Raw genomic sequence first — 27,728 nt, 5'->3', positions numbered from 1 at the left:
AAACAACTCGTTTCCACTATGGACTTATCAAAGTTCTTAGGCGAGTTTGTTTTTTCTTTATTATTTAAAAGTTATAGAAAGATATTTTTTTAATTAATATTTTTAGAACGTCATTAAAAAAAATGAAAGTTTACAATTTAAAAAATAATGCCAGTTTATTTTCTATAGCTTTTTTCAAACTTTCATATGTTCTTTCATCGCTTTCTCCTTCGGTTACGGTTGGATAAACTTCACCATTGTTAAATTATTTTAATTAAATTAATTAATAAAACCGTGTACAAAACATTTTTAGTTGTGTGGGACTGATGGAAACTTTTATTTTTTTCGGTTGGATAAACTTTAGCATTGTTAAATTATTTTAATTAAATTCCATAAACAAAACGTTCGGCTAGTGACTTATGACGATAAAGTATATGTTTTTGTTATTGTTCAGAAACATAAGTTTTTTTAATTATGAAAAAAAAGGAGAATTAAAAAAAAAAATTATTTAAAATAAATTACTTAAAATAAGTCTGTCTTCACATCCCTCGGCTAACATCCACATCTGTGGTGACTTCAACGTCCATAACGTGGAATGGCTGACCCATTCAAATAAGACAGATGATGAGGGGAGGTTTTGTCATGATTTTGCCATTGCTTATGACCTCACTCAGATTGTTCGCGAACCCACCCATGTGCCCGATACACCCAATCAATACGCAAGCCTATTAGACCTTTTTCTCTCAACGTCCCCTGAGCTATGTTCATGTACCGTTCATTCTCCTCTAGGATCCTCCGACCACTCCGTCGTATCAGTTAAGATAAAAACGAAATGTAAGAAGCCCCCAGATGTACCCCTCCACCGTACTGTATACCGATACTCTATGGCTGACTGGGATAGCTTCCGTACATTCATATCTGATTTACCTCTGACCTCCATGTTTAAAAAGGAAGTGTCCTCTATAGTATCAGATCTGACCGAATGGTTAATTGTAGGCATAGACCAATTCATACCATCTAAAAAATTCCAACAAAAACCTAACAGCCAGCCATGGTTCTCCCCAGAATGTGCTGCTGCTATCGCGCACAGAAATCACTTTTTCCATAGCTACCAACGTAATAGATGCACTGAGACTAAAGCTGCTTTCAGGACTGCCAGCAACCAATGTAAAAGAGTAATAAAAAATGCAAGAGAGCTATATGCCCAGTCTGTTAAATCCAAAGTAGCTGATCAGCGGCTTGGTTCCCACCAGTTTTGGCAAATAACAAATAGGATCCTGAACAGAAGTGTGCGTTCTATCCCAACCATTATCAATGGACCAGAGGTCATCTCGTCAGCGTCAGACAAGGCCAAACTATTTGCAAAGAACTTTGCAACTAATTCTACCCTATGCGACGAAGGCCATCAACTCCCCATATTTCCTCCTATAACACAGAACAAGCTAGGTAACATACAAATATCCATGCATGAGGTCGCCAAGCTAATAAAAAACCTAGATTCCAGTAAAGCAACTGGTCCTGATGGCATCCCAATTATAGTGTTAAAAAAGCTTCAACCAGAACTTGCTCCCATACTTACGAAACTATTTAAGCGCTGCCTTAAGGAGAAGTGCTTTCCGACCCCCTGGAAGACCTCATCAGTTTGCCCTGTATTTAAGAATTCAGGTGATAAGTCATCTCCCTCTCAGTACAGACCAATAAGTCTTCTCTGTGTTATGAGTAAGTTGCTGGAATCCATATTAAATAGAGAAATAGTCAACCACCTCAGCAGGAATAACCTTCTTAGTGACACACAATATGGTTTCCGCTCTGCAAGATCTACTGCAGATGTGCTGACGGTTATATCTCACAGGATTAGTGAATCTCTTGACAAAGGCTTCCTTTCTAGGGCAATTGCTCTTGACATATCAAAGGCCTTCGACAAAGTATGGCATAAGGGTCTACTTCACAAGATTTCCAGCTACGGTATAACTGGAAATGTTTTCTCAATCATTAAATCATTTCTCTCCGATAGGCTCATAAGAGTAGTGGTAGATGGTCAAAAATCGGAGGCCTGCAATATGAATGCTGGAGTCCCTCAGGGGTCAATCCTGGGCCCAACTCTCTTCCTGATCTACATCAATGACCTCCCTAAACACATACTTAAATCATTCGTTGACATCTATGCTGATGACACGACCATCTATGGCAACACATCAAAGGCTGTAAATGACAAAGTTCTCTCTGATTCTCTCTCCTCTGATCTCGAGCGCGTGGTTCAGTGGGGGAAGATGTGGCTAGTTACCTTTAATGCATCCAAAACCAAACTCCTATCCTTACATCATCAACGCTCTGATCCCCATCTGGCATCAATTGTGATGGATGGCTCTCGTCTGGGTGAGGCCCCGTGTTTTGACAAGCTTCTGGGTTTGACTTTTACTCCTGATCTGAAATGGAACACGTACATCAAGTCTGTTGCCAAGGTCGCTGGAAAGATGGTGGGATCCTTCTACCGCTCCAGAAGATATATCACTACTGATGCAATTCTCTATCTATATAAAAGCCAAGTACGGCCAAGGATGGAATACTGTTGCCATATCTGGGCAGGAGCTGCCAAAAACAGCCTATCATGCCTTGACAGAGTACAAAATAGACTTCGTGGTTTAGTGGGGGATGCCCTTTTCTCTACCCTGCAACCCCTCTCCGACAGAAGAGACGTTGCAAGCCTATCCTTGTTTTATCGTTATTTTCATGGCAGGTGCTCGTCTGAACTCCAATCCCTGGTCCCCCCTCGCCAATCTTTCACGAAAAACACCCGTCTAGCTGAATCCACTGTGAAAAATTTCCCCCACTCTATATCTGTGCCTAAATCAAAACACGGATTTCATGAACAAAGCTTCTTTCTTAGAACTGCACGCCTGTGGAACTCTGTTCCGTCTGCCTGCTTCCCTCCGGACTACAACTTGGATGTCTTCAAGTCTAATGTTAACAAATTCCTAATGAACCGCCCCCTTAAGTAAACACTTCATCAAATCTCCTCACTAACGTAATGTACTTGCAATAACCCTTATCCCTGAGTGGCTTCCGGGCCTTGATAAGTGGTGATCTCTGTGTAAAAAAAAAAAAAAAAAAAAAAAAAAAAGCATTATTTATTTATTATTTTTTGTTTCAATGTTTTGGATTCGTAAAACATGTCAACATTTACGCTTTGTAGAAAAAAACTGACTAAATATAAAAACTCAGTTCCAAGATATTAGCAAATATATTAAATTATTTTCTCCTAAAATTTGAAAATAATTACATAATAACTTTTTATGTCAGCATTAACAGAAATTGTGACAGAACGCATATTAATTTTTTTTTTGTCGTCACCCGTACATACACTCATAAACAATAAAAGTGGTTGCAGGACAGAATGGCTGGCATTCTGCAGCAAAGAAGGGTACCAATCTCAAATCACAAGTTATCGGGCAAATAGGTTTAATTCTCTATTTGAAAATGCCCTGGCAATATATCACCATAAAGAGCACATAAAATTATTTTTATCTGTGTTTGCAACATCTTGCAATATGAAATTACAGTGTTTTGGCTGACATTTCTGATGAGAGACTACATTCCCTACTTGCTGCAGTTGGTTTGCTGAACATTAATTTGACCAAACCTTTCTGGAAACTTGTTAACAGCACTGTTCAGTATGTTGACTTCCATCACTATATCAAGAAAATGGCTCTAAGTTTAGAATGCTGGATCAACAATCCCCAGTTGTTATTAAAATCTGACTGTAAAGGTGTATTTAATGGGAAATTCTTTGAGGAAGGCAATGTGTCTCTCTGTATTAGTCTCACGGCCCCTAAACTTGTTTTAGAATGTTTGCGCAAGATACTCAGTTCCTCATTGTCACTAAGCACCAGTTGCATGACTTTTTAGAAGGAGGTGCTTTTGGAAAAGATGTAGATCAGGAGACGAGAGATGCCTTGAAGAGCTGCCCTTTAACAAATCTGTCAGGTGAGCATGCCTTTGGAGATTTAGATTTTAGCATGCAAACAAAACGACATGCATCACTACATAATCGATCATCTTCAAATATGCTTAAGCGCAATCGGACAACAGCTTGGTTGGAAGTAATACCATCAACAAAGAGGCAATCCATTCTGAGCATCTCCAGAAAACATGCAAAACATTTGCGACAAAAACATGCACAACAAGAAGCCCTTGTGAAACTTTGTGTCCAAGAAAAAATTGCACAAAATGAAAGATTAAAGAAGGAAAAAGAACGTCAAGCTGCTGCTGAGAAAGAGAGAATTATTAACTCTGTTATTAAGCATGGTGGTCCAGTGAAGTCTGATAAACGGATAAAAAAAATTTCAGAAAGTGGTTTGGAAGCACTCAAAGACCAATTGAGATACCTCAAGGTTGTTTTAGGTGTCAAAATCAACACCAGTGGAAATAAAGTTCAACTGGAAGCTGCTCTCTCTCTGACTACTTGAAAAGAAATCCAATTGATTCATCTCCACCTCCACCAAAGCAACAAAAAATGTCTTCCCTAAGTGAATCTGCTGAACATTCAGATAACTCCTGCAGTTGTGATGAAGATCCATCTCAGGATATCTTCAGTTATGAACATCAAGGACAATGGGTAGCTGTTTACTATGACACCAACTTTTACATTGGCCAAGTCATTGATATTATATCTGCATCCAGCACTGTAGTAAAATTTTTAATGCAAACAAAAAGTAGAAAAGATTATTTTCGATGGCCTTTATCAGAGGACATTGCACAAGTAGAGTCAGCATTTATCTACAGATGGGATTTTGAGGTAATGCCAGTTTCAAGTGATGGTAGGATTTGGAGGGTTCCTGAGATATCTACCATAGCAGAAGCCTATGAAAGAATTCTGAGAGAAGATCGATAAGAAAGGAATTTTAGTAAGACCTAAAATATCTTTCTTATTTGTTTTTTAAGTTGAAAGTTTTTCAATGTTTTAAAAAAATGATTTGTGCCTTTTTTTTTGTATAAAAAATTTCTAAATATTATTGTCGTCAGTGCTTTTTTGGCGAGTTTAAATTTCCCAAAGTAAAAGTATTTCTGTGGCAAAAAGTTTTGTTATTAGAAACAAAGCAACCATTTTTTTGAATTCCTCACCCCAAAATTAGTAAAGTTGCAAAGTTTCAAGCTTCTAACTTCAATGGTTACATTTTTACAGTAATTTCAGTAACGTATACTTTTGACTCATTTTTTTTTACCTTTTTTGCCCTTTTTACAAAATTGCCTGTTTGACTGCTTTTACATTGTCCACAATTGAGTGGTTTTATCAATTTATAATTAAAAGAAAGAATTATCTTGATCTCTAATGTGTTTTGAATCATACTAAGAAGATTCAATACATTAGCTATTAAAATGAAATTGATATGAACAGTTAAAGTTGCCTTTCCATGTCGTATTTTCACTGTTTTCGCGTTGATAGAGGGATTTTGCCTAGTGTTTAAGTTGGTTTCATCTAATATTTATTGCCTAAATTTGTATTAATTTTCATCTACTACAAGATGACATTACATTTATAAGGATTTTTCACTTGTTCGTAGCTTACATTTTTAGTTATAGACTATGAAATTTGGCTTCTCGGCCACGATAGCAAATTTCAACTTTCCGACAAACTTTGAATGATCATAACTTGATGGCTAATTGACCTACCAAAATAAATTTGGTATTTTTGTAAATGGTTTACAAAAATCTACATGCCCACATTACTTTTTTTAGATATGATAAAAATAAAATTTTGGTTTGGGATACCTATTTAAATATAACTCTTTAATTATCTATTGAATTTATACTAAACTTAAATGTCATGTTTGGATAATGGATAAACATAAGGTAATGTTTCAGATTAGACTGACGTTCATTTCAGTTTGTGCAGAGTTGCAAACAAATGCGGGTCCTTATTCAGAATTCAACCTAATTAAAAAAAGAAAAAAATACAGAAAACTCTTTATGATGTATATACCCGTCACGAAACGATGTCATATTCCAAAACTCGCATAAATTGATAAGTAGTTTTATTTTTAACTAAAAAAAAACAAAAATCAAATTTTATGAGTAAGCAACAAGGGTCTGTCTTGCATCACCATTTTGAAAAAAAAAAACAAGGACAGCTAAGTTCACAATAATTCAAACTTGTAAGATCAACTTTGTAATGCTACCGATTTCACATTAATCACTTTAAATTGTTTGAAAATGAATTTCTTTATAAAAATAAAACTCAATTTACAGGATTTTTGGAATATCATATTTCCATTCCATAGTTATTTATTATTTTTTTAATTAAATTGAATTCTAAGTAAGAACCAAAATGAGAAATCTTTATTAATAAATACTTTTAAATGAACTGGTGATTTCAATAAGCATGATGGGAGGAGGTGTTTTTGGTCTAATACATAACGTCATGGACTATGGAATTATCTATGCCAGACCCAGATCCTATTACAAGCCTATTGTGTTCAATTATATAATAATACTGTTTAGAAGGCATGAATCTCTAATTTTCCTTCAACTGTTAATGGAATAGCAATGTTTTCATTGAATCATTTTATAATGAATCATTTTCCAATAGATATTGTGTTTGAACATTAAATAACTTCAAAAGGGTCTGTTAGATGGATTAGCAAGTCCTTCTAGAAATTTTGGTGTTGGCAGATGGATTTTGTTTTTTTAAATATGTTGTTTTAAGCAAAAACAATGTTATATACTTTTGAGACAAAGAAGGTCAGAATAGTTAGTTTACGATCATTGTTAGGATTGACAATGAGTTTTGCGACAGTTACAATGGTTAGAAACAGTTGGGGACAGTCTTTGGCTTGTGACAGTTGAAGACAGCGTCCAGTTTGGAACAAGCAGAAAAGAAGAAATCAAACTAACAAGGGGAGTGTGGAGCCACCCTTTAATTGCCATTGCTTCTAGGTCCACTCTGACCCGGAGTGGTAGTACCTGTTAGGGTCCCAACTATGGGTTAAATAGAATCCGACTTAAAAAACAAATATAATCCATTAAAAATCGTTCCTCAAAATAACTAGATTCGGCATTAAATAAGCTGAAAAGGGTTTATATGCCGTAAAACAAAAACAACCAACCAACCAGTTTGGAACAGTTGGTAGCTCGGAGGTTCCCCCAAAAGAGATTATAGTTGGAGCTGAACGAGAGTAGATTAGACCAAGAAGATCATTTGGGACTGATGCAACCAAACAGCTATTGACAGACAACATTGAGGTTCCTATTTCTATATTATGCGGCCATATCACACATAGTTTAACTTATTTACATCACCTCTTGTGTTGGAGTATGATCACAAAAGTGATCAGATCACAGTAGTAGTAGTTATCGTCATCATCATGCGATAGTTAAGGACATGCAAGTGTCCATGGCAACACCCGGTAATGTTGATGTTTTTCTGGGATCATACAAAATTTCTTGTCAGATAGCTGTCGTATAACAAAGATTTTAAGTTTAGTGAATCTGGCTTTTTTTATCTTGACTACAAAGTTGTGTTACATTTAGTAGGTGGGGTAAAAATATTTCTGTATTATTTTTATCATGGTAAAAAGTAACCAACTTGTATTGTTTCTTTGGACATTTGTACCAAAAAGTTATGTCCAATAAACGGTAAAGAAAAGTATTTATTAACACTAATGCAAATATCAAAAACGATTTTTAAAAAATATAAGATATGTATGTCCATATTTGGATTCTTGTTCTCATCTTTAGTGTTATTTTCACATTTACTTGCACAAGGACGTGTGGTTTAGTGAATAAAGTACTTGGAAAATTTATTTGTGACTTGCACTCTTCTGGAGGTTGAAAGTTTCAATCCTCAGTGCACACAACACCCAGAATACAATTGCGAATTACTTAGGACTTATACCTCATCATGGTTGATGGTATGAGAGCATGTTATCCCTGTGGATTGAATAAAGGGTTCCATTTGAAATTCAATGCAAATTCCTTAATTCAACAGATTCCCCAAGTTCAACAAGATACAGCTGAAGAAGGTCAGAAGTCACATCGTTATGAGTCTAACACTCAAGATGAGAACACTAGTCCTAGGAATCCAAATAATAGAAATAATCCATCCTCATCTCAAAAATTCAGAAACAAAAATGATTTCTATAATTTTGCATATCTGTATTCCTCATTTTTAAATGTTTCATAATTAAAAGTTTGTTATCAGACTTATACAATGCATCAGGTTGTCAACTGTGTTTTTTGTGCAATCATATAATGTTTTAAGTCTTTTAAACAATGGACTCCTTCCTCCAGGGAACCTAATCAGAATTAAACGATTCATTTGTTAACCCACATCTTTCAACTACCAGAAGATGACAGTGGTTAATGATACGGACCGACAACCTGGATGTAGCAAGTCCAAATCCACTTTGTTTCACAGAAACACCTTTGCTTTGGGATGTTGGCAACCTTCATGTGATACATTCTGTAAGTACCCAATGTCTTTCTAGAAAGAATTTTAACTAGAAAGATATCAGAGAAATGAACGCCAGTGGCTTTTGGGCCAAGATCACAATATAGTATCTGATGCTGCACTTCTTTTTTTTTTTGTTCTCGGTTAGTGGAGGAGAAATCTTTCATGACAGTGACAGTTTTTATTTTTTGTTCCTATCCAGAGTGCCCTATTTTGGGGAGTTGGATTTTCCCGACATCAAAACTGACCTTGTGTTTAACTCTGCCCTCATGGGGAGGCAAGTAAATAGGAATAATCATCTGATTCATTCAAAATGAATGAATAATGGGCAACAACAACTGTAGGTTGAGATGAATTGTTTTTAATTTGTATACAATTCTGTTTTTAAGAATTTTACTAACATCATTGTCAATCAATAACCTTTGAAATTTGTTTAAAATATTGAACAATTATTTAGCATCTTTTTGTTATTTGATTGAGTACAACAGAATGTTTGACTACAAACTCCCAAAGTTTTTAATAACTTATCTTGTGAGATGTGTCTCTTTTTGCTTATAATTATTATATATATATATATATATATATATAATCAATGACTGTAATTACTTTTCTTTTCTCTTTACAGTACCTGCCAAAACTACACCAGCTCCAGATGGTATGAATACTTATTTCATTAAATGATAGAGATAACTTGTGTCTACTTATCTTTTTTGATCCTTTATAACAGGATTTCTCAAACATTTTCAGGCCAGTGCCTTCTTGGCTTCTAAAATACACTGCTAGCGCTCCCTACTCCAAAAACACATGTAAGCTATTTTTGGAAGTGAAAACAACAATATTATAGACAAAATATGCATTTAAAAACAATGATATGGTACATAAGCTTGCCTATTTTCTCTCTGTATATATGTATGTGTATATTTTTAGTTATCCCCCCCCCCAAAAAAAAAAAAACTATCACTTTTTGCATTACTGTCCCATGATACCAAAGCACCACTCTCCAGGGGTGTGTACCGCCCACTTTCAGAAACATCTATAATATAAATCTCACCTGTCTGTTTAAATGTATGTATGTATGTATATATATATATATATGTATGTCTGCCTAAAACTTTTGACAGAGGTGATGGATTTTCATGAGATCGGTATCGTTTTGAAGCTTGACACTTCGGACGACAAATATCGAAAAGTTGGCTAAAAACATTAATTCCTTCACCCTCAACTGGGCACTTTTCTACAGAGAGGGGGTCGCTTTTGTCGCCGATATTTTCGAAAGTCATCCCTTCTTTTTTATTGACTAGCCTTAATTTAAACCTATGTCACTTCCGGTTTGGCGATGGATGCAACAGCAAAGACGTCAGATTTTTTTTTTCACATTCTTTTCCTCCTTCGCAGTATGGGTTCGAGCTTGCCTGCCTATTACCACTTTTTTTTTTTTTTTTTTTTTTTTTTTTTGCTCAACCTTCAAACACCCGGGCAACGCCGGGCATGCAGGCTAGTTGCTTTATAACTTCTTAATTAATTTTCAAATTTCGCACTAGAACTAGCAGATGCTGTACTCATTGTGTATCCTAGTACTTTTGATTCCTTCCATGGCCATCTTCAGGGTCGTAAATCAAGTAAAGGACATGTACTTTTAAATGCTTAATGATGCATTTTAGCAGAAAAACGTATTCTTTGTTCTAGTATTAAAAACATTTTTAAGACTATAGAAGTTGACTTTAAAACGTTATCCCTCTTTCCCATATTTCCTTGGCCTTTCCCTATGAACTGAACCTACTACTTCAACTGTGCTACATCTACTAACCAAAATACTCATCCATTCTCTCAATGTGGCCATACCATTGACGTTTCTTCTGTACTCCTTTTTGTGAAGACAAATTCATTGACAAAAGAGGCTGTAGGTGGTAACTTATTATTTAGAGTTGATCCTAGTGGCTGAGCAGTTTGTAATCCACTTTGGCCCTTACTTCAGCTAGACAGGAGGTCAAAGAGGCTTGATCCAAGTAATTGTTGTCATGTGATGCTCTTGTATCTGTCAGTTTATCCTCAACTGCATTATTCTGGTTCTTCTAAAGATCTGAAACCTTACGCCTTTTTATTTTAGGCGATGCTCTTTTCTCTTCTCTGCAACCTCTTTCCTACAGAAGAGACGTTGCGAGCCTGTCCCTGCTTTATCGCTATTTTCTTAGCAATTGTTTGATTGAGCTCCGATCTATGATCCCCCCCTCGTCAATCCTTCACAAAAAAAAACACTCGTCTAGCCAAAATCACTATCAATAAATTCCCCCACCCAAACCTAAATATGGATTCCATGAACAAAGCTTCTTTCTTAGAACTGCCTGTTTGTGGAACTTTGTTCTGCTGCTCTGCTTTCCAGCTGACTACAATATCATTGTCTTCAAGTCCAACGTAAACAAGTTTTGTAAATGATCTAATTATACCAAATTACCGCTACAAACGATTATTATGCAACTGTCCCAATGACTATAATACACATATTAACCCTTATCCTTGAGTGGCCTCTGGGTCTTGATGTGTAAAAAAAAAAATAGATATTAGAAGGCGATAGGTGAGGGTCAATTGTGCTAGAAACAAAGATGGTTACCACTGCCAAGGAGTAATGTTTTCAAAGAGTAATTCTTTTACTCTCACTGTAAAATTTCTTAGTAAAAGGAGTAATGGATGGTTGTTGTGTTGTAAAACAAACCAAAAACATTAAACAAAAAAAGAAAAGAGTAATATTTCCAAGGAGTAATAATTTTTTAAAGTAATTTTCTCACTCTTATGGTAAAATTTCTTTCTAAGATTAATATTTGTTAAGAATGGTGATAATAGCAAAAACAAAAATAAAGACTCTTTCTAGAGTGCATCCATTCTTATTGCAGACTGTTAGCCTCATCTTCATAGTTGTAGTTGTTTCACCATATTTTGGCCAACTAATCTACTAACCTGCTACCCGAGCAGGCCAGAGGATTAGTTGGCCAAAACATGGTGAGACAACAACTATGGAAGGCAGTAATCACTGGGGCAGCATTCCTATCCCGTTGCAGTTAATCACCTGAAGAAGGCCAGAGGATGATTTTGCCAAAACCTGGTGAAACAGCAACAACTATGAAAATGAAGATAACAGTTCACAAAAACAGAAAAAAATCTTCCTAGGGTTTTGAAAATAGGCTATAAAAATATATACTGAACCTATATTACTCACGGCTCTTGAATAAATATATTTTGTTTTGATCAAAGAATCTATGATATTATCTTGGAATCGATGATTACACTTGACATTTATATAAGGGAAATGTAATGTTATGCTTTATTTTATTTATAAGTTGAGTAGGAATGTTCGTTGGGGGTTCAGCACCTGCCCCTTCCCTGTGCTCCAATAGTATTACCGAGATAACAAACCTTCTGAACAATCTCGATAGCGTCTCTATCCAACCTTCTCCACATCTGAGTTATCATCTGTCTCCATTGTCTTACACTTTTTGCACTCAAATTGGTCACCATCTCTTAACGGACCAGTAATTCCAATGCACTTGTTGTGTACCTTATGCTTACAAGTGCCACAAAAGATTGAATTGCGCCAGACTCCTTTTCCACAAACTGAGTAGGGGAATTTTGTTCTTTTTTTAATGCTCTCCAACCCTAAAACCACTGATCATCACTTCAGTCTCTGTACCATTCACTCTCAGACCTTTACTTTCCATAGCATTCCTCCAAGAAGTTTTTCCATCATTTCCCAAACAAATACTAAATCCTCAGTGTTCAGCATCTCTTACGGAAATGAAGCGCCCTGGACAATACTTCTACAGTTGTACAGAACCGTGATAAACTCCCACTTTAATATTAAAGCTATCACTTAATGTGCTGTAAATTCTAACATGGAGATATTTAAAAATCTGGTATAGCTGACGAAATATGGAGAGGGCAAAGGGAAACCATCGATCTTTATGGGACAAAGTAAAAAATTATAGACAGAAGTACAGTGTAGAGTGAGACGCCTCAAAGAAGCAGCACATATGGGTGACGATCAATTGCTAAGTAGACCTAGTACAATATGGAAACTATTAATTATAAATAGATAATATATGCATAAATAAAACCGAATAACGATTCCTCATCTAAAAAATTCGGAAACGTAACTGCAACCATTGATCCTTTTGACTTCAGTAACATTCACTTTCAGACCTTGACTTTCCGTTGCATTCTTCCAAATCTTTAACATTAGATCTTCCACATCATCAGCGTGAAGCATTTCTAACAACTCATAAAACCCTGGACAACATGTATTAAAAGCGTTGTCCAATGAGTTCGTGCAGATTGTTGGAAAGAAATATTTTATGCTGCAGATTTAGTGCTTGCCTATGAATTTATTTAAAGTTAACAGGGCCTATGACATCTCTTCTATTATAATAAGTTCATATTCATGCCTGTTTGTGTAAACAAATGGAGCTTAGGCGTTTGGACAATGTTTGATCATTGTAATTTCACATACCAATCTTTGCAGCAGTCAAATAGCGTAACTGGTTAGAAGCGCATACTGTTGCATAGGCTGTCGAGTTTCATTCCTGGCTTGAGGTAGTTACTAGTCTAGTCGCACTGAAGAGCTGTGATACAGCAAAACAGCCTGCTGTGAATGACTATATATATATATATATATATATAGTACTGTATGTGGATGACTATAGTGCTCCTCACCTTGAGTTGAGCATATTGAGAAGTGAAACGTGAATTACCATTAGCATATAAGCGACGTTCTTTGTGTAAACAAATCGAGCGGAGGTATTTCAGACGATATCAAAACATCGTTAAACTCACTACTCGTTCAAGCAGCCGCCAATAGCGTAATGGTTAGGAGCCTTGACTGCCGTACAAACGGTCGGGTTTCAATCCTGGCTTGAGGTAGTTGCCTGTCTAGCCGCACTGATGAGCTGTGAAACAGCGAAACAGTACTGTATGGGGATGACTATATATATATATATGTATTCATTCACAGACAGGCTGTATGATAATAAAGTTGTATTCCTGTCCACTTGTTTGTTCACAAATAGATTTTAATACCGAAAACAAACTCTTATATACTTTTATTCCTGCATGATTTCTATATATACTATTTATTCAAAAGGAATCAACACTCAAGAGGTTATCTCATTTTGCATATTACATTAAAAAAATCTGTTTCAATAATTAACGTTAAATTTTTAATGTAAATTTGTAATAGAATTGTTTTAAGTATTCTATTTCCGAATATTATATAAAATTGATTAAATTTATTTTTAATTTAATTTACATTTAATTGCTAGTTTAACCAACATCAGTTGTGTTAAAAACCAGAAATAAGTTTTCATTTAACCTATGAGTTATTTCCGTGTTTGAATTTCATACATGAAGATGACTGTTTTATGCTTTCAAAACTCCAAAACAGGGTCAACTTTTAGAAAAATTGTAATAACTTAGGATATTTGGTCTATCTTAAAGAGTATGTGACTAAACCCTTTGCCGAACAATGTTTTTTTTGAGTTTGTGTTACTATACATATAGATCCGAAAAAGTAGTCAAAAAACAATATAACAAATAAATGTTATCAAAGGCAAGATAAGTTACTCTTCTACCTATCTGCAAAAGTTTTTAATGGTTTTACTCACTTTAAAACGTGTAATCTGTTTGAAAATCATACAGTGTTTATCGATATATTTGAAAAAGAAAAATGGCGGCATGCTCGCTGTTGAACATGGTAAGTTTGGGAAAATGAGTTCAAACAAACAAATTATGCAAAATAGTATTAGAAACCCACCGAATAGATGTCCGCCTATGTCACTGTAACATATATTGAGTGAGTTTCTAACAGTATTTTGCATAATTTTTTGTTTAAACTCGTTTTCCCAAACTTACCGTGTTCAACAGCAAGCATGCCGCCATTTGCATTTTTCAAATACATTGGTAAACACTATATTTTTCGAGACGAATAAACCGTTTTTTTTTTACCTAGCAACGCTAGCTAGTAAGTTGAAAGAAAAAAAGTTTTCATTTCAGATATAAACTCAATGTTATTTAATTGGTAAATAAAGGATAACACATTGTGTTGGTTGATTTCAGAACAAATATTTTCTACTCTTTTTTTTTTTTTTTTTTTTCTTTTTTACATGGGCATCACCACTTATCAAGGCCTTGAGGCCACTCGAGGATAAGGGTTAAGGAGTGTACAGTAGAAATTGAACAATATAGTAATCGTTAGTAATGGAAATTTGGTGAATTTGTTAACTTATATGGAACGGCTCATCAAAAACTTGTTTACGTTAGACTTGAAGACAACCATATTGTAATCAGCTGGAAAGCAGGAAAACGGAAGACAATTCCATAGGCGTGTAGTTCTAATAAAGAAGCTTTGCTCATGGAATCTACGTTTAGGTTTAGGTACAGATAAAGAGTGGGGAAAATTATTGATAGTGATTTCTGCTAGATGGGTGTTTCTTGTGAAAGTTGGGTGAGGGGGGGCATAGATTGGAGCTCAGCCAAACACTAAATAACAATAAGGCAAACTCGTAACATTTCTTCTGTGAGAAAGAGGTTGCAGGGAAGAGAAAAGGGCATCCCCTACGAGGCTACAAAGTCTATTTTGAACTCTATCAAGGCAGGATAACTCCTTTCTAGCAGCTCCTGCCCAGATGTGGCAACAGTACTCTATCCTTGGACGTACCTGGCTCTTATATAGATAGAGAATTGCTGCAGCAGTAAGATATCTACTGGATCGATAGAAGGATCCCACCATTTTTCCAGCGGCTTTGGCAACGGATTTAATGTATGTGTTCCACTTAAGGTCAGGAGTAAAAATCAAGCCCAGAAGCTTGTCAAAACATGAGGCCTCCCCAAGACGAGAGCCATTCATTTCAATTGATGCCAGATGGAGATCAGAGCGTTGATGATGTAAAGATAAAAGCTTGGTTTTAGATACATTAAAAGTAACAAGCCACTCCTTTTCCCATTGTACCATATGCTCAAGATCAGAGGAGAGAGAAGAAGAGAGAACTTGGTCGTTTACGGTCTTAGGTGTGCTACCATAGATGGTAGTGTCATCAGCATAAATGTCTACGAATGATGTAAGGATGTGATTTGGAAGATCATTAATGTAGATCAGGAAGAGAGTTGGGATCAGGATGAACCCCTGAGGGACTCCAGCATTAATACTGAGAGCTTCTGATTTCTGCCCATCAACCACTACTCTTATGAACCTATCAGAGAGAAATGATTTAATAATTGAAAAGACATTTCCAGCTATACTGTAGCTGGAGATCTTGTGAAGTAAACCTTTATGCCATACTCTATCAAAGGCCTTTGATATGTCGAGCAATTGCCCTATAAAGGAATCCTCCGTCGAGAGATTCACTAATCCTATGAGATATAACTGTAAGCACATCTGCTGTAGATCTAGCAGAACGGAAACCATATTGCGTGTCACTAAGAAGGTTATTTTTGTTGAGATGGTTAATTACTTCTCTATTTAACACAGATTCCAGCAACTTACTCTTGACACACAGAAGACTTATTGGCCTGCACTGAGAGAGAGATGAGCGATCACCTGAATTCTTAAATACTGATGAGATTTTCCAGGGTGATTGGAAGCAATTCTCCTTAAGGCAACGTTTAAACAGTTTTTTAAGGATGGGCGCTAGTTCTGGTTGAAGTTTTTTGAGTACAATAATTGGAATACCATCAGGGCCAGTTGCTTTACTGGAATCAAGGTATTTAATTAGCTTGGCAATATCACGTACAGATATTTGTATATCACATAGCGTTTTTTCTGATACAGGAAGAAATATTGGAGGTTGGTGGCCTTGGTCGCAAAGGGTAGAATTAGCTGCAAAGTTATTGGCAAAGAGTTTTGCTTTGTCTGATGCTGACAAGATTACCTCAGGTCCATTGATGATAGTTGGGATAGAGCACACGTTTCTGTTCAGGATTCTGTTTGCTATTTGCCAAAACTGGTGAGAACCAAGCCGCTGCTCAGCTACTTTGGACTTAACGGACTGAGCATATAACTCTCTTGCATTCTTTATAACTTTTTTATAGTGGTTGCTGACAGTCCTGAAAGCAGCTTTAGTCTCCGTACATCTATTACGTTGGAAGCAATGGAAAAAGTGATTTCTGTACGCAATGGCAGCAGCACATTCTGGAGATAATCACGGCTGGCTGTTAGGTTTTTGCTGGAATTTTTTCGAGGGCATGAAACGGTCTATACCTACAATTAACCATTCTGTCAGGTCTAATACTATAGAGGGCACATCCTTTTTAAACATGGAACATAGAGGTAGATCTGATATAAGTGTACGGAAGCTATCCCAGTCAGCCATAGAGTATCGATATACTGTATGATGGAGAGGTACATCTGAGGATTTATTACATTTTATTTTCTTTCTCGTTTTCATTCTCTTACGGTTGTTTTTATGCACCTCCCTTTTTTTTTTTTTTTTTACTTGGTTATCACCACTTATCAAGGTCTTAAGGCCACTCAACAATAAGGGTTAATGAATGTAAGGTAGTAGTTTAGTAATCGTTAATGGTGTAAATTGGATAGAATTTGATTATTGATGCGTATGGTTCAACAAGAACTTGTTTACATTGGATTTGAAGGCTACCATGTTGTATTCAATCGGGAAGCAGGCCAATGGAACAGTGTTCCATAGGAGGTCACTTCTAGATAAGAAGCTTTGTTTATGGAATCTGCATTTAGATTTAGGCACAGATAGAGAGATGGGGAAATTTATATATAGTGGTTGTAGCTAGTCGGGTGTCTTTTGTGAAAGTTTGCCAAGGAAGGGGACCATAGATTGGAGTTCAGTCGAGCACTTGCCATTAAAACATGATCTTTCTCACCCTTTTTCCACATATCATTATTCATGAATTGTCTGCTCAATTTTTTTCAGACTTTTGGTTTTTGTCCAGAATTCCCCGTATATTATAAAACAAAAATAAAGAAAAATCTGAATGATGTACATACCTGTGACAAAACAAAAATATCATATTCTAAAAAATCATGTGAATTAATCAAGTAGTTTTATTTTTAAATAATAAAATCAAATTTTATGAGTATCCAAGCAGTGACTATCTCGCCTGCCATTTTGAAAAAAATCTCAAGAAACAAAGGGAGATAACTCAACAATAATTCATTCTTATTAGATTTGTTTTAATAACTCCAAATTCTCATTAATCGCTTAAAAATAATTTTCTTCATAAAATAAAATTACTTGATCAATTTATCTGATTTTTGGAATATGATATTTTTCTTTATTTATTTATTTGCAAACTATTATCCTCGTCTTTTTGTATAGTTGTTGTTACTGATCTCCAAAGAATTTGAATAATTAAATAAAATATTTTTGTTATTTCATGGGTACATTCATCATACAGATTTTTCTTCATTTTTGGTTTTTAATATATAGGGGGAATTGTGAATGCATATCTTTTGCTACTGAACACTTTCGTGATGCTTTTGTTGCTATGGAAACTTAACCGATGAAAAAAATTGTGCTCTGATTAATTTTTACCATGTTTTCTTTTTAGCTGATGGCAAAAAGAAAAAGAAGAAAGAAGAGTCTGTGAATGGTACAGTCGAGGATAAAGAAAAAACCTCTCAAGTGACCACATCATCTGAAATTACAGAAAAAGATATTTGTAAAATGATGACACCAGAAGTAGAATTGTTCAGCCATTTAAAACTTAATTTAACTTATTCTTATCTTATTAAACTTATTCCGTAAGTAATTTTTTTTTTTTTTTTTTTTGTTCTTCATTTTACCTTTCTATTTTTACTCACACTTATTTTTCACTTCCCTTTCTCCTTCCCGTCTTTCTTTACTTCCCTCCTCTCTCATCTTCTTTAACCCCTTTCCTTCCTCTTTTTTAACCCCTTTCCTTCCTTTTTTTTAACCCCTTTCCTTCCTCTTCTTTAACTCCTTTCGTCCCCGTCTTTAACCCCTTTTCTCTTCGTTTTGAACCGCTTTTCCTTACCCCGTCTTTAATTTCTTTTCCTCTCCCCCTTCTGTCTTTAATCCCTTTCCCGTCGCCCATCTTTAACCAGTTTTACCTTTTTTCCCTTCCCTCTGTCTTTAACCCCTTTCCTCCCTCCCTTCTTTCACCTCTTTTCCCCCCACTTTTCTACCTCCTTTCATACTATGTACACCCTTTCCTTCTTATTTACCCTCCTTCTCTTCCCCTTCTTTACTCTCTATTTTTCTTTTTCTGCTTTACCTTTTCCTTTTTCTTTCTCTTTTTACACCCTTTCTCCTCTTCCTCCCTATTCTTTTCCTTTAACCTCGTCTCCCTTCTACTTTTACTTTCCCTTCTTTACCTATTTTGTTTTCATCCACCTTTCACTCCTCCACTTTTCTCACATACTTTCTCTCTCTCTCTCTCTCTCTCTCTCTCTCTCTCTCTATATATATATATATATATATATATATATATATATAGAGAGAGAGAGAGAGAGAGACAAGCAAACACCTGTAGAGACCTAGACGACCCATGTAGATTATGCCTTCATGAAAAATTTGCTATCCTGTACTTTAAAGAACCCCAACATCTATTAAACTGTAGGAGAGAAATAGCGAACAACTTTGTTCATAGGATAAAATTTACTCTAGGATAGAGATACAAAATAACTTAAACTAACAAAAGAAAAAGAAAATAAACAAATAAATAAATAAAATAAATGAACATACATATACAAAAACTATCATACATATATATGTATGTGTGTGTGTGTATATATATAACTACTTCAAACTAAACTTAAGTATTTACTTCAAAAGTGCTCAATACGTAGGTAGAGCTAGTTAGTAATTTATAAAATATATATGGCGATTAAGCTACACTGAATATTCTGCGTTTCATCCAACTATAGGATTCGTCAGGCTTATGCGCCTCAGTTGGATGAAACGCAGAATATTCAGTGTAGCTTAATCGCCATATATATTTTATAAATTACTATATATATATATATATATATATATAAACATAAAAAAAACCTAACCTAGATTTAAAACAGGTAAGACACTATATATCCAGGCTAAATAGAACACACACAAAGAATCAGGTCAACCAGATGTCAAATGGGCCTTTGTCCTATAAGTGCATGTCCATTGGCTGATAGGAAGAGCGCGGTGGATACTAGAAAGCTGATTAGCTAACTAAAATCTCAATAGAAGTTGCGTATATAAAAACGACAGACAACCACAAAATTTGCGCATTAGCCTGAAGAATCCTAGAGTGGATGAAACCCGGAATATTCAGTGTAGCTTAATCGCCATATGTATTTTATAAATTACTATATATATATATATATATAAGATTATGAGGTTGTAAATGTGAAACATTATGGCTGTAATATATATATATATATATATATATATATATATATATATAACAGCCATAATGTTTAACATTTACAACCTCATAATTTTAACTCGACTAATGACATTCCAAAAGACAGCATTTCCTTTTCTCTTTCATTTGTTATGAATTTGAAAACAGGCAACCAAAAGTTCTATTTTTTCCACAAAATATTTTCCTTTTAAAAAATGGCAAATAAATGCTACAAAATTCACCTGCATCTAAACAAATATAGCGCATGAACATTTCATCCAAGTTATTATTGTTGTTGTTGTTGTATCAGCATTCACCGTAGGTCAGTTGAGTCAGCTCCTTTAACTGAATTCTCTGCATCTCGTATAGATGCCATCCAGACACATTGGGTTGAAGCGAGAACACAGGATCAGATCAGCATCGTGCTTCACCATGCTGAGCCAGGTTTTCAGCTGACCATTGCGTCGTTTCTTCCAACCCTGAAGTGGAGCTGGGTTGATGGTCATATGGATGAGGTTATCTGGTTGCTGGTACAGAGCGTGACCAAACCATCGGAGACATCTTGAAAGGAGGGTCTGTTTGAGGGATGGTATCTAGTAGCAAATGGATGGTGGCGTTTGGGACGAATTGATGCCAGTGAAACCAAAGGATGCTGCATAGACATTAATGGTCAAGGAAAAAGTTCTTATTAAATTCTTTTCCCCATCCACGTTCAAAAAAAAGTCTTTATTAATATGTTAAACAGTTTTTGTTTTTGATAAATCTTATGTTCTAAATAAATTGACAGTACTCCTTTTCACTGAGGCCATAATTCACAGCACCTCTTAACTGCACTGTGTTCTATCAACTTAAAGTAATACATCACAACTCAATGTAGTACGTTCAAGGATGGAATACTGTTGCCACATCTGAGCAGGAGCTGCTAGAAAGGACTTGTCCTGCCTTGATAGAGTTCAAAATAGACTTCGGAGCCTCGTAGGAGATGTCCTTTTCTCTTCGCTGCGACCGCTATCTCACAGAAGAGATGTTGCGAGTTTGTCTCTGCTTTATCGTTATTTTCATGGAAAGTGTTCGACTGAGCTTCAATCTATGGTCCCCCGTCGCCAAACTTTCACAAGAAACACTCGTCTAGCTGAAAGCACTATCGATAATTCCCCCCACTCTTTATCTGTGCCCAAACCTAAACATAGATTCCATGAACAAAGCTTCTTTCTTAGAACTGCACGCTTGTGGAATTGTCTTCTGTTTTCCTGCTTTCCAGCTGACTACAATATAGTTGTCCTCAAGTCCAATATAAACAAGTTCTTGAGCCATTCCACTTGTTAATAAATTTATCGAATTTCCATTACTAACGATTACTTTATTGTCCAACTGACTACCGTACACTATTAATCCTTATCCTCGAGTGGTCTCTGGGCCTTGTTAAGTGGATATGCCTATGTAAAAAAAAAAAAAAAATAGCATGTGTGTGAAGCTCACCTTCCTCAAAAACAAACTCTCTCTTTCTTCAAACAGTTTGCTTCTATGCAGCCCAATATCATCTAATTTGCATATGCTCGGTGAGAATTCGCCTTAGTTTGTATAACCATTGAACATAAAATTAACTGAGCATTACCATTTTTTTTTCCATTATTCAACAGCTAAACCCTATAAAACATGTGGACACGTGGGTGTTTTTTTTTTTTTTTTTGGAACAAGTAATATCTGCATTTGTTACAATTTTCGGTGCTTCTTTACAATAGTGTGTTTTCAAAAAAATGAATTTCAGGGAAAAACATTATTATATACTTATGTGCCATGCCAAAATTAGTATGAATTCTAAAAATTACTAAAAATGGTCCAGTAGAAAAATAATTATAAGTAAAAACAGAATTTTTCAAAGTTGCAATTTCACTGTAAATTAATCCATCAGATGCCTGAAATCAGGGGAAGAACTACTTTCTAGGCGGCCATCTTGCTTATTCTCGATAATTATACACGCTTTTTTCCAGAAAATTAGCTCTAGCACGTTTACTGCTAGATGTTTCATAAATTTTGGAATTCATACTAATTTCAACATGACGCATAATCCATAAGTACGTAGTAATGTTTTTCCCTGAAATGTCTTGGTTTGAAAATACACAATTGGGTTGGATGACACACTTTAGTAAAGTTGCACCCAATTTTCTCTATAAGTATTATTCTTAGTTTCTAGTATTTACAACTAATTAACAATCTGATATGAAATATCATTTTCTTTTCTTTTTTAGTATTTTAAAATCTTCCCATCCAGACATTGTGAAATTCGGTTTGCAATGTTCTCTCGGCTTTATTCGTGGATCAAATGCGCGTTGTGTTGGTTTATTAACCATTTTAAAAAGGGTAAGATTATTATTATTATTATCTTTAATTTATTTAATATTTTTTTTGTATTTTACCAAGCAAGTGTTTGGACAAGAGAGTTGTTCCACTATGAACAGTAGAGGATTATAATAGCTGCTCAAGATCAAGACTTTTAAGAAGATGAGTGGTCTCAGCAATGACAACAAGTGTAGGTTCTGACACACAAAAGTAGAAAGTGTGAATCACCTAATATCCAGTTATAAGGTTCTGCTGGGGGACGAATCTATACTCCTATAAATTTTTTTTATTTTTTTTTTTTTGTGTATTGATAAATACAACTTATATATATAGGTCATAGAATTGAATTCATCTGCAAAAGATCTAGCTAATTTGCATATTCTTTTAAACATTCATTTTAATTAATTCCCTGTTAGTTTTTTTTTTTGGTTTTCTTATGGGATGATCATCTTTAGTTAACTATTACGTGTAATTATATTCATGCAGATATTCCACATAGTTTATACTTGCGTAATGTTTGTGTAAACGCAAACCTCTTTCTATGTATATTTATGTATGCATATATATATATATTTGTTTAAAGTATTTTGCCTACCAAACTCCTCTGTCAGTTTTTGGTCTACAGACATGAAACTTAATATATAAGGTATTTGAACCCATGCGAAAATTTATATTTGGGCTTTAGCCATGGAAAATCAATGCAAAAGTGTGAAATTTAAAAAAAAAAAAATGGAATTTGCCAAGTGACGGTCAAACACTGGCATTACGAATATGCATACATACTGTAATAGCTATTGGTTCATATTTTAATTTTTTGTCTTGCAGCATACATGTTTTCATAGCTCAGGCATTAATGTAAAATACAGATGACTGGATGTTTCCCTCTAGGCTTAGTTTTTAGGTTTACTCCCATGAATTTTTCTCTTTCTGTAGATACCCACAATTCAGTTGTTGGATTTCATGCTGTTAATGTAATTCATGGAACTCTTCTAATTTTATCATATAAGATTGTGTATATTTTTTGCCAATTGAAAAATTAACTTTTTCTTCACATTCTTAAATTTCAGCTGGTCAGCGATTATGTCACCCCAGCAGATAAAGACTTGTGCCGAGATTTTAGTGAGCTGCTTCATGAAGAACTCATGTAAGAGAAAGATAAATGTTTATTTATATATATATATATATATATATATATACGTACATATATAATTTTTTTTTTTCTTTTTAGAGACTGCAAACTTTAAATTAAAATAAATCATAGAAAAATATTATTATACAAGATCTGTAGTTTATATCAAACAGTAATTTTTGGCATGTGACTCCCATGACTATGGCGTAATCTAGAGGTCCAATTTTTGCAAATATGATGCATTAAATCAGGCTGTATTTTGGCAATAGCATATCGAATGTTGTCTTCCAAGTGGTCTGTTGTGCCTGGTTTATCAATGTAGACATGGGACTTTACATATCCCCACACCTCAATAATCTAATTGAGTTAAATCGCATATGAATAGCATGGCCAGTTGACAGATTCAATTTCTCTCTATAAATTGATTGTATAATTTGCAAATGCTGCTTTGGTGACCGTCTTTTCATGATGAATTGCCAAACCAAGTTAAACTCCAAATAATCGATAGTTGTCAAATCTGCAGTTAATGAAAATAGAGTTGTCAAAAGTTCATCGCCTTTAAAAAATACCATCATCTACATGCAGACTGTTCGCTGCATCACAGTTCTTCAACCATCTAACTTATAGACAGCAGTTCTATCCTCTGGCCGATGGGATCGGCCCTCGCAAAGGAATGCTTTTTTTTTTATATAAACATTTAAGCGCTCCTTTTACAGTTCGCGATTTGTTTTGTTTATTTACAAAGTGCTTTTCATAATGCTAAGTAAGCAGCAGACGAGATTATTTATGACAGTGCTCTAGGTGGGGCTTATATATCACTTTTACCTTTTCTATTCCTTTAACCTTTCGTCTAGATATCCAAAAAATAAAGTTAGTTTTTAGTATATGGTTGATATTTTGACCAAGTTTGGTGGTGATTGGTCAAGCAATGTTGAGGCTAGGTTGTACAAAAACATCCATTCTTTTAATGTGATAAAACCAATGCAGACTCCTGTTTTGCACACATCTCCCTATAGTGTCTAAATTTAACAATCTTAGAAGTGATGCTGGATTAAACAGAGTTGAGAGATAACAAAATACCCAGGACTTATGTATGACATGAAAAGAAACTGGAATCTTAAGAAGATCGCCATCATTCCAATAATTTTGTAATTGCGGGTGAATGTCTGGCATCCAGTAGAATGCTCCATCGCCAGCTAGCAAAAAATAAGAAAATGCAAAATAAATAGCTGTATAAAGATACAAAATTACAATATATAAATGGATATAATACAGAGATCATTAAAAATGTCATGTAATAAACTTGTTTAGTTTTTAATGTTTTTTTTTTTTTTGGCTAGGGTTTTAGACAAATGCCGGCGTCTCTCTGTCAGCATGGAGAATGCTTTCCGACATCTTAGATGGAATATTACCAATATGAGCCGAAATACTCCTGAATCACAGGTATAAACTACTTTTTTAATTTTACTGTTTTTTTCATGCTAATCTACTAATGAACCCTTGCTGCAAAAAATGCTGACACGATAGTTTTTATTTATTTATTTTTTTTTGTTATTTCCCAACTTACCAACAAATTTTATTACAAAAATCATGATTTTTATCTTTACAGTGTTAAAACTTCAGTTTAGCTGCTGCTGCTTAGTATGATGTCATAGATATCTATAGCCAATGCCTCCTTTCAGTCTTGAAAGATAAAGGATACCCTCCATAGGGGCAGCTGCGCATGTAATTTGGAGGCAAGGGTTGCGCAATGCTCAACTTAGTCTTTTTCTTTTATGCCTCGTTCATGGGGAACTATGCACGCTTCACTTGTTTTGTTTCTTTTTAAATATATATTTTTAAAAAAAATTTTGTTTTTAAATATATATTTAAAAAAAAATTTTGTTCCTTTTTAAATATATATTTTTAAAAAAATTTTTGTTTTTAAATATATATTTAAAAAAAAATTTTGTTCCTTTTTAAATATATATTTTTTAAAAAAATTTTTGTTTTTAAATATATATTTTAAAAAAAATATTGTTCCTTTTTAAATATATATTTTTAAAAAAATTTTGTTTCTTTTTAAATATATATTTTTTTAAAAAATTGTTCCTTTTTAAATATATATTTTTTAAAAAATTGTTTCTTTTTAAATATATATTTAAAAAAAATTTTGTTTCTTTTTAAATATATATTTAAAAACATTTTTTTTGTATAAATCCTATCAATTGTTTGTTTGTTCATCTTGGATGAATTTTGTTTTAGGCGAAAGAAGAATTACTGCAAGTTATCGATAATTATATCATGGAGAAAGTGGACAAAGCCGACGATGCAATTCTCATAAAAGCTCTTGAAAAAATCGAAAATGGTGATGTCATAGCAATATTTTCAGCGTAAGTCTCTATTACTTATTATTTTCTTCTTTAAAAACATTTGGAGGTGAGATGTTTGGTAAAATGGATACTACCCTTGGACTATGGGATCACTTATTCCTATCAGATCTATAATGTTCATTTCTACACTAATATGATTGGGGAAAGGTTTGAACCCCGAATTTAGTTGGTAAGTGATGGATAACTTTTATAGCTGAATTGTTTATCATGGATTTTAACATTAAATAACTAAATAAAAAAAAAATGATGTGCTATAAAGCAATCCAACCAAACCTAGTTAAATAAAATTGATTTTATTTTTTCATATGAATATATTAGAGGCATTCTGTTAAAAATGAGAGTGAAGTTATTTAAAAAAATGTTTGTTTTTTATTTATATACACCTCAAACACTGCGCATTGCTACTAAGAATTAGGGACCAGATTTATAAGGGCATCCTAAATTGGGAGCTGCACAGCAAGATGTTTGTTTACATTGCATTTAAATTACTGTATGTTGGTACTGTCAGAGAAATAGAGAGCAAAGAGGGAATTTGAAAAGCAAGCAGTTCATAGTAAGAAACTATTAAAGTAAAAAGCTTTCTGGCATCTAGGGATCTCTGAAAGGGTGGGATTTTGCTGGTTGATAGATTAGTCGGGGGGGGGGTATTTATGTTGAGGGGCCAGAACTACATCAAGTTTTCTAGAGTACATTTCATTGTAGTACTTTTAAAACAAGCACAGGGATACAATGATGGGACAGGGGCTGGAGCTAGGTAGATGGTATGTTAAAGACGTTTTTGGGATCCTATGTCAACAATATTCCATGCATGAGTGAAAAAAGATATGTAAGATAGTGGAAGATGTGAGAAGTTTTCCAGCCCAATTACAGGGGTTCAGATTCTTTGTAGCCGACTTGACAACATCCATGTATTCCATTTCATGTTGACTGACTGTTAAGCTGAGAAGTTTCAATGTTTTTAGGTTTTTATCAGCCATTACAATGAGTGTTAAGAAGCTTTCTTATAATTGTTAATAAAAAGAGCTGACTTAATTGCGTTAAATGTAAACCATCCCTTTTTTTTTTTTTTTTTTTTTTTTTTTCAAACAAATCAATCAAGTTTTGCAACAATAGACAGAATTTTTATATAAAAATGTACAAGTTACTTATGTTCAAGCAATTAACTTATTAAATTAGCTTCATTATTTTAAGGTGCTTATTTAGAATTAAACCGGCTTTTAAAAAGTAAAAATACAAAAAAAAAAAAAAATCCTTAAAAAACTTTGTGTTTTTAATTAGGTTGAATTCTTGCACTCTATTTGTTATTTTTTTTTTCTAAATTTGCATTTTTCTCTTCAGGTCTTCATTAATTCTTAAAATCTTGGTGAGGGCGAAACAAGAAAAAAAAGAATTTAGCGTCATAGTTGTGGATTCACGGCCACATATGGAAGGTGAGTATTGTTGGTTAAAAATAGTGAAACATAGAATTGAATCCCAACTATCACCTTCAATGAATGGTTTCACTTTTTATCTTTCCTTTTTGTTAATTATTTGTCAAAAATAAGACAAATAAAATAAAACAAAATTCTCGACAAACCCTCTTAGCAATAAAATCACACCCCTTCACTATTGAGCTCCCTAAATGCCTGAAAGCTTTCTACTCTAATAGTGTCATCCCTTGAATAGCTAGACTTTGGAATTCCTTTCCTACTACCTGCTTCCCTGACTGTACTGATATACAGAAGTTTAAATGTAACGAATCTTGTTAATCTTTCCTAGGCACGGTCCCAAATAGTAGCCCCTTACATCCAAGTGGCGGTATGCCTTTTTAGGGGTAAATGTGAATAAAAAATTTTTTTTTTTAATTTCCCGTTTCAATTTTATATTAGGCAGCAAAGATGAAGTTTTTTTTTTTTTTTTTTAACAATCCTCTAAAGCAACCATTCACTCTCTCTCCTCATCTTTTATCTTCAAAGTCACAGTGAGTGTCTACGACAAACTTTTTGTCTTTCTATCAAATATCTTCGTAATTCTTTTTTTCATCATTATTTTTCGAAATCCAGCTTTAAAAAATCTACACTGATTTGATAACTTGTTGCAAAAACTGTATTGCTTCATTATA

The 27,728-nt window shown here is 34.3% G+C and overlaps 1 protein-coding gene across 3 annotated transcripts in view; it reads left to right on the top strand.

Annotated features, from left to right (window-relative positions):
- The window catches only part of LOC145243928 (translation initiation factor eIF2B subunit delta-like), a 74,109-nt gene that overhangs the window by 25,460 nt on the left and 20,921 nt on the right, over nucleotides 1–27,728 (top strand). For all 3 annotated transcript variants that reach the window (XM_080107052.1, XM_080107050.1, XM_080107051.1), the window contains exons 5-11: nucleotides 9,051–9,080; nucleotides 17,987–18,179; nucleotides 22,036–22,147; nucleotides 23,194–23,270; nucleotides 24,596–24,698; nucleotides 25,500–25,627; nucleotides 26,966–27,057. In XM_080107052.1, the coding sequence (XP_079963178.1) occupies nucleotides 9,051–9,080; nucleotides 17,987–18,179; nucleotides 22,036–22,147; nucleotides 23,194–23,270; nucleotides 24,596–24,698; nucleotides 25,500–25,627; nucleotides 26,966–27,057 (735 nt within the window). The remainder of the gene's footprint in view (nucleotides 1–9,050; nucleotides 9,081–17,986; nucleotides 18,180–22,035; nucleotides 22,148–23,193; nucleotides 23,271–24,595; nucleotides 24,699–25,499; nucleotides 25,628–26,965; nucleotides 27,058–27,728) is intronic.

Source organism: Euprymna scolopes, chromosome 22 (assembly GCF_053919585.1).
Source record: "Euprymna scolopes isolate OS-2025 chromosome 22, ASM5391958v1, whole genome shotgun sequence".
Taxonomy (NCBI): domain Eukaryota; kingdom Metazoa; phylum Mollusca; class Cephalopoda; order Sepiida; family Sepiolidae; genus Euprymna; species Euprymna scolopes.
This window is presented reverse-complemented; position numbering and strand designations above follow the sequence as displayed.